At 44.3% G+C, this 8,342-nt stretch overlaps 1 protein-coding gene across 1 annotated transcript in view; it reads right to left on the minus strand.

Annotated features, from left to right (window-relative positions):
* The window catches only part of SLC15A2 (solute carrier family 15 member 2), a 38,198-nt gene extending 31,329 nt beyond the window's left edge, over window positions 1–6,869 (minus strand). Inside the window, exons 1-4 of the mRNA XM_008497009.2 lie at window positions 6,738–6,869; window positions 3,413–3,500; window positions 2,625–2,766; window positions 696–788 (exon numbers count right to left, since the gene is read on the minus strand). Coding sequence (XP_008495231.1) covers window positions 696–788; window positions 2,625–2,766; window positions 3,413–3,500; window positions 6,738–6,869 — 455 coding nt within the window. The remainder of the gene's footprint in view (window positions 1–695; window positions 789–2,624; window positions 2,767–3,412; window positions 3,501–6,737) is intronic.
* Window positions 6,870–8,342: the final 1,473 nt, after the last annotated feature.

Here is an 8,342-nt window from a genome sequence, read left to right on the forward strand (position 1 = left end):
CAAACTGAATTAAGCTCATTCTTCAGTGCTTTCTACCTCCCAGTGCTCTTCAAATGCCATTGTTGGCCCAACAGATTTCACCTGTAGAGAACAGGAGTGTCAGAATTGGCCACGTCTGGGACAAAAAGAAACTGTTCTGGAAATGAGATGTGCTCCTGCCTGCATGTGCATATTTTTAGAGCTGTGATCACCTAGGGAAAAACAGCTTGGTGGTTTCAGAGATGCCAGCTGGGTAACTACTCTGACAATCCTATCAGTTCAAAATCTAGAGGCCAAGAAGGGTTGCATCGTACGGAAGAGACAGACTTTTCCTCAGTCACATCAGAAAACTTATCTTTGGTTTTGTGTTGCTGTGAACACAGAGGGACCTTGCTGACCTGGGCAGCTATGCTGATAAGAAAATGAGGCAGAAATGAGCCTGGTGCAGGCAGCTGGATGAAGGGGACCAAATTCCAGTTGCACAGTATAGTACAGAAGGGGTGATCAGAGATCCCCGTCTCAAAGGGTTTAAAGTCCCTGTGGTGGTTTCCAGCTCCTGGTGCATTCTCTCTACACCTGCCTTTCTATTCTTACTCCGATATCCCAAACCCTCCCCGTATGAAAAAACCCCATGAGCAACCCCCAAACTGCTGAAGGTGAAACAAATGACAGTTCTGAGTAAACCCTCACAGGCTGCACCTTCAACAGCTACTTACACATGAACGGTCTGGTTGCCTAGGGATGGAATGGCCCCCACTGACTTTATCAGATGGCCAATCACATACACAATGGAGAGGTAGATGATCGTCCTGTTGAGGAAAGCAAACAGCAGTGATTGAAGGTGCTGGGTTGATGTACAATCCAAAACCAGTGCACCCATGTTTCCAAATATGCCAGGTCTACTTGGCAGACACACAAGGAACTGGTTTGCTCATACCACTGGTACAGCAGGCAGCTATAACTCTTTTGTCTTAACACTGAGTGCACTGGAAGAAAGAGACAGGCAAGTGGGTTTAGATTAAGAAGGGATAGCCCTTGCTTTCTCTGCAGAGGGTGCTGAGCAGAGTAAACTAAAAATGTTCCAATCTTGTCATGCATGAAAGACTGCAAATAGAAGAGTACTGTTCAGGTCCAACTCAGTTTCCAGATTACTAATAACTGCATTTTGTAGCATGTGCCTAACTGAATCCCCTGACTAGAAGGCATCTATAGGGACTGTTGCTTACATTCAACCTACCTGATTAACGTAATTCTGAGTGTGATTTCCCAATAACAAAGTCTGTCTTAGACCCTAAGTGTCTCTGAGGACTGAGCTCATCTATCTGCCCCCTATATCTTGGTGAGGGAGAAGAAATCTGACTCAGAGGATCAGGCTCTTGACTGTATTCTATTCCTTGGTCACCTTCAGGACTGAGACGTGTGTATGTATTTATGTGCAGACTGGACACACACAGAGGTAATGGAAGGACTTGTTAAGACAGAGGCACTAGAGGAAACACTATGAGCTCTAAGTATGGAAGCAGTACTTAACCCATTCAAACCATGGATGTAACAGTTAATTTAAAACCAAATAAAATAATTCCTAAAAGAACATCTAAGTTGTTATCCTGTCCTTGGTATTGGCTAAGGTTCAGCTACTACAGCAAAAGCCACCTCCCATTAAGTAATAGGTATTTACTCCAGGGAAAGCCTACTGCCTAACACACCAAAATCTGCATAAGGATTTACCTTCTCCCAACATCATGCTGCAAGATAGATATCCTCAAATATCAATGAGCATTGCTAGGTGACCTTAAATAATGAATAAATCCTCACGGTTGGGTTTTTTTTCCTTTGTGCTCAATTTTAGTAATTCTTTTATTCCTTTGAATGAAAAAAATAACATTGGAATCTCCTTAAGAACTTTCTGCTGGAAAGGCATATGGCAGCTGGTATTTTCCTGTTGAGACTGTTCTGCCAGATGTTAAGACTAGAGAGAGGGGTTCAGCTGCGCTTCATCACTCTGACAGCCAAGACTCCTCCAACAATGAACGAACAGTGCCAAGAAAAGAAAGTCCTATATCCAGCTGCTCACCACTACTGAGGCAGATGATGTCCCTGCAACTTAACAGAGTAAGAGACACCTGCCTAACTTAGGGAGAGTTTACCTGGGTTTGTGCTGAGGGAGATGGTTGGAGTTTCTCTGGAGTTTCTCCAGGTTTCTCTTGAATAATATGGGTGTGCTCATACCCTTCCTACGCTGTGAAAGCATAAATGTAGTAGAGCTAGTGACATTTCATCTGAAATAATGAGACCTGAAGGATGACAATGCTTCCTCAGAAGGAGATCTGGGCTAGCTGAGGGTTAATTACCCTACACCTCAGCTTCCTCAGTGTGAACAGAGAAAGACAGCAGAGGAAAAGTGTGTTTGTGACATTTGATTTGTTCCAACTTTGTTGCTTATTGGCCCTTGGGTGAAAGAGGAGCATGGAACAGCATGAGCAAACAGATTAGATGTTCATCCCTCAACAAAGAGGAGATGACCTTCCCAAGTGAGTCTTTGTTGCACTCTGAGCTAGCTCAGAACTGGGAGCACAGCCCTAGCCTTGCACAGACTGCATGGTGTAGATACACACTGTGTGAAGTTGAGAGATGCCTTCACTTACTTGTATTTCCCCAGCCACGAGTCTGCCATGATGGCTCCAATGACAGGTGTGAAATAACATAGGGCAGAAAAGGCATGGTACACAGCAGTGGAGAGATTCTCATCCCAGTGGAAGAAGCTTAAGAAATACAGTGTCAGGACAGCTAAAAGGAAACAAGCAAATCATATCAGATAATTAATGTCTGTCTCTGCAGGTAAGCAGAACCATGGTGGCAAGAAAATAGCTGATTTGTCTAGCAGCTATGAGGAGGTTTTGGAAAGATCTCTGCTTTCAGACCTGTTCCTCATAATCCATGACAGAGGAACAGCTAAAATGAGATTTACAAGTGTTAGGCATTATTAGCTCATAAACATTAATGTTTAGTTGGAAAATATATTTTGTAACTTATCCTACTGTAGCCTGTAGTTCTGTTTATGCACATTTTCTATTTGCAAATTAGGTGCCTGTACAATTCAATTCCCAAACACGCTGATTGCACACAACTATGAAGTATGCTGCACATGGGGAAACCAAGCCTGATACAGAGAATCATACAAAAATGTAGATTGGAAGGTACACTTGGAATATTCTAGTCCTTATTTCTACTCTGAGAAGGAGTAGAAACTCATATATACATCAACATTACATGTACATCAACATTAGAGTACACTGATCATACCTGCACCTCAAAATGCCAATTTACTTTGAAAGACAGCTGAGACCACATACAGCACAGCCCTGGAACCCCAGGCCAGTGTGTAGTGAAACCTAAGGGTGGGAAAGCAGCTTCCCAGGCACAGGCCACATACCTCTCATGCCATAGTAGGAGAAGCGCTCACAGAACTCGTTGACCACAATGAAGGCAATGCTTAAGGGGTAGTTGGAGCCACAGAGTTTCTGCAGGAGAAATGAGAATATGTCAGCTCTGTGAAGGCCTTCACCCAAGCAACATAGCCCCACACTGCCTGGGCCATGAAGAGGAGTCCAGTACAAAAACCAGGTGCCCACTGCTGCTTGACTGGCCTGTGGGTCAGACTCAAAGGAGGGAGGGGACCCCACCTCTATCTTGCTTTAGGTAAGGCTCCCCAGTGAATCAGCCTGGCCAACATGGGTCCAAGGACTGCCATGGGGATTCTGGACTGTCAGCAGTCCACCATGCTCATAGCTCCAGGAACTCCAGTAGAAGTGTCTTACTGACTCTACTGCAATGGAAAAACACCTTCAGATGCCTTTTCTCCTACATTTCACATAAAGCTACTATCCTGTCCCAAACCTGCTCCCTCCCCTAGTACCAGACCTTGCCTCAACAGTTGGCTCCTCAGGGAGCTGCTGTCTGCTTCCATGTGAAGTTGCTCCCTCCTGCATGACAAGTGCCCTCCATGCCCACACCTCACTTGCACCAAACCGTGTGTCCTGCACTCCCTCAGGTGCAGCCTCCATTCCGTATTCCAAGAACACTGGCATAGCTATGGATAATTCACTTCATCAATCAAAACTAAACAAAACAGCAATGGGACTGTCAAGCTTGTCCGAATGTGGCCACTCAGACTTTACTTCAGCTAAACTCAGCAGTTTCCAAGTAAAACACAAGACATTTAAGCGGATGAGTCTTGGCCTGACCTTGTGTGGGCCTCCATCCCTCCTGTACTCCACTGCAGACCAAGCTAAGCAGCTGGAAGCTGCTTAGTTCCATTGCCTCACAACAGGGAAAGCAGGTTCTGACAGCACTGCCCAGCCTCTGCCAGTTACTGGGAGAGAGGGACTGGCCATCAACTTGGGAAGGGGCTAGGGGGGGGAGTGTGATATCAACAGCTGCTTTTATATTTATGGTTTGAAGTGAGATGAACTTTTCTTCACATGCATTTCTGTGCCTGGTGTCAGAAATAATGAATTCCTGTATTTCTTCCCAGAGTTCCAAATGCAAATACAGGTACCAAAATAGATATGTTTATTTAGGTTTACTTCACCATCAAGAGACCTAAGCTTATTTGAATTCCCAAAGAAATATCATCAAGTTTTGAATAGCCTAGCTTAATGATGCTGTCTTGCCCCACATTATACATGAGTAACAAGAGACTGACTGTCCACAAAAAAAACACCTAAACACAAACAAAACCAAACAACCTCTTCCACCACTTAACCCAGCATCTCTAAAGAAATATCTTTTTGTCCTTTTAAATATATATTTTTCTCTTGCTACTTATGGACTACTTTTTTATTAAGAATCCCTTGGCCTCTTAGCTTTACTAGAGCAAAGCTGTCATTACCCATTTCGTTTAATATTCACTCTGAAAACCACGATGCTCAGCATATGGTTTGTAAGACAGAGTGGGCTCCCTCAGAAAGCTCTCTGGGGCCTCCTGCTCTTAGATTAGCCTAAAAATGGCATATAGGCTATAAATGTACAAACATACACACATCTGCACACACAGAATACCTTTCTTCAGAAAGTTTTTCATAATAAAAAAGAAAAACCATAAGAGGCAAATGTTTCCTGTGGACACTTGGAGGCATTTTCTGATCTTGGAAGTAAAAATGTGTAACAGAGACCATTTTTCTTACTTTTTCACAAACCTTGCTATCAGTACTCATGAGATTTTACTAACATTTGATAGAGGTGCAGAGCATGACTGTTCAAACCCAGATAGCCAGGTGTCAGGAACCTTGCTGCCTAAAGTCACCCATCCACACCCCATGCACAAGCCCTGCTGGATTTAGCTGCCAGAGCTTTAGGTATGCATGCCATGCTGCAGCCTGCAGTGACAGTAAAACAGGCAGTGACCCATTTCAGCCACACCTCATCTGCGTCCAGCACCTCCTACAGATGAGCAGAGAAAGCAGAGAGGGAGGCACTGACTTCCCAGCTAAAATCTCCCCAAGCACCTGAGCCAGGACCTGTGTTTGTAAGTGGTTACAAAGACAGAGCAACAACTTACAAGCAGGGGTGCTTCCATCTGGCTTGTATGTCCTGAGATGGTATAAGCACATGCAGAAACCTTCATGTAGTCTCTCTACACTGTATCACTGACCTGCTTGTGGCCTGCCTGGACATCCAAAAGTGGGCACTTTTCATCCATGTAGAGAGCCAGGCGAAGTTTGCTTGCTTCTGGGGAGGATGACCTTGCTCAGAAAAGAGCCCCTCAAAAGCAAAGAGGTTAAGCTGGGATTCATGCGTGCACAGGTAGTCTGCTGGGCTATGCTACCACTGTAAGTCTAGGATCTGTGGGATTATTGAGCTCTTAAAGATATTGTAGAAGTTGATAGTCCGTCTTTGAAAAAAAGGAAGGGCATTTAAAATGCTAGCTACAGGTGACATTTGTTTTCACCTCTCCCTCTTGCTGACTAGCTGCAAAATGTGAGAAAGATTAGTATTTCCCAGGAGCTCTGGATATCCAATAGTTAGTGACTGCATAATACTTAATTTTTTAGTTAAATAGTTGGCTTGCTAATGACATGTCTGTGAGCTTTAGGAGCAAATATTACCATATTTCCCTGCAAGTCAAAGTAGGTGCAATACAAGCTCTATTCTCCCTACAGTCAATAGAGTGTACAGTTTCCTGGGGTCAAGCACTCAGCAGAATTAGCCTGAAAACCTGGACAAATATCAAAGCAACAAAAAATTCACCTGACTCTTGTTTAAATTGGAGCCTAACGTAAGCCTGGAGGCTCCGTCACTACAAGTAGGCTCTGTAACACTTAGCAGCAGCCTGTCCTCAATCCCTGTGCTTTTTTCTGCTTTGCAGCATCTGGGGACTTCTCTCTCATGGGCTTCATCAAACTAAGCAAATACACAGGTCAGCTCCCTACCTCTTGTGCACAACATTCCCCTCCACTTCAGAGAACTAAGTCCTCTCCCACATGAAAAACAGTGTTCAATAAAAAGGCAGCAAACAAAGCCCTTTTCCCCAAACATTCAGAAAGTTCACTTTTTTTTCCTCTAAGCTGCACTTTCTTAACTTAATCAGGTTAATGGAGGGATTTTGCCTAGAGTTGTTAATGCTTATTTCAGCCCTCAGCAAGAAAGAGTGTTTGTCTCTAGCCAGAGCACAACAGAGAAAAGAACAGAAAGATCTTGCAATGTTTAGAGCAAGCAGAACAGAAAGGAAGGAAAAGGAAACCAGCTGTAACACTCACCGGGCATTTTTTCTGAACAGGAAAGTCTCCTTTGGGGGGATCATCTCCTGCAGAAATAAAAGTGAACAAAGTTTCCTTGGATTCATTTCTCTGAAAGGCGTTCATCTCCCCTCTCGCCTTGTCTCCCACCATGCTATGTGGCTGTGGTGAGTTGACTGGGAAGATTTCCAACACCAGGCATGAAGTTTGATTCAGTTTGAGTTAACCCTAATTGAGCACATTTGTGTAGCCAGGGTAGAAAAGGGAGGGAGATGCTACCAGGCAATACAAGTCCAGAGTTCAAAAAGAGTCAGGGAACACAGCCTAAATCATTCTCACATTGGAGCTGTCAGCACTTTGTGGCACAGACCTCCTATTTCCTTGGCATACCCCCAGCTATTGTACGTGCACCAGCCCAGCATAGCACTGTATGCTGAACAGATGTGAGCTGCATAAAAATCCCAGGTCCCTGATACCCCTGCAGCCCACAGATTTGGGAGCAGAACATGCATCTCCCTACCAGTGCAGTAATGATAGGGCTATTCTGCAGAGACTACAGGGATCTCATTCCATTGAAAAGCCACAATTTCATCCCAAGTCTTAACTACTAAAATGCTCATCGTGCTCAACCCTTGGACAATTGATGTCACAGGCACCTGCACTCTGTTAAATAATTTCTTTGCTGACCCAGGAGCGAAGTGACCTTGGGTTCATTCCTGCATCCATTCCCTGGAATGACCTTGCCTTTACAGATAGGACAGCTGAATTCAGAGGGCACAGTCAGCACCCAGGAGAAGCCCCAAGCTTCATCTATACTTCTTACATCCACAAGGCTACCTATGTAGCAAATGCATCCTACACTGTGCTGAGATACCCTGGAATCCTCCTATAGCTATATGGGCTCAGCTACTTGCAGATACCCTGTTGTCCTTTCTTCCATGCCCTTCTCATGGGAATACAGGAGCTCTTTACCTGTATTCTTCCAGTACCAGTTGCAACTACAGGAGAAAATTCACAACCTTTCCATAAACCATCCTCAGAGCAACACTCTCAGTGTGGGACAGGGTTTTTTTTCATTTCCCTTACATCTGGCTTCTTCAAAAAGCAAACGTTCAAAGAATTTTCCCAAGTATTTCTCCCTTAACCAGCAAAAGTACAGAGCAAATCCAGAACCTTCAGATGATACAAGGAGTCCCCATAAACTCATCACTAGCTCCAGTACAGAGCTGCTGCTCATGCTTGGGTGTTACAGGAACCAGGTTTGCAGTTCACAAACCAGGAAAGAAGTCTTTCCTCACACCACAAATCCACAATTTGTCTTCAGGTACTGTTAAAAAGACTTAGGGAACACTTAAATAAGGGACTCAGATAAGATAAAGTGTGCAGAGTAAACACTCTCCACATTCCCTCGTGTTCTGCCATTGCTTCCTCTGAAGATCCCCAGGGATTCTGTTTCACTACTTCTAACTGGGCAGATAGGAATGAAGCCCAAACTTCAGATAAGGCCAGGAAAATCTACCTATTGGTTATCCCTTTTTCTTCTACAGCAGTGGCTATCAACAGTTTGGTACCTCTCCAATACTGCCACAAACTAACTCCTCATCCTCAGCCCTCCCAGTTACTTGC

This window comes from Calypte anna, chromosome 7 (genome assembly GCF_003957555.1).
Source record: "Calypte anna isolate BGI_N300 chromosome 7, bCalAnn1_v1.p, whole genome shotgun sequence".
Taxonomy (NCBI): Eukaryota; Metazoa; Chordata; class Aves; order Apodiformes; family Trochilidae; genus Calypte; species Calypte anna.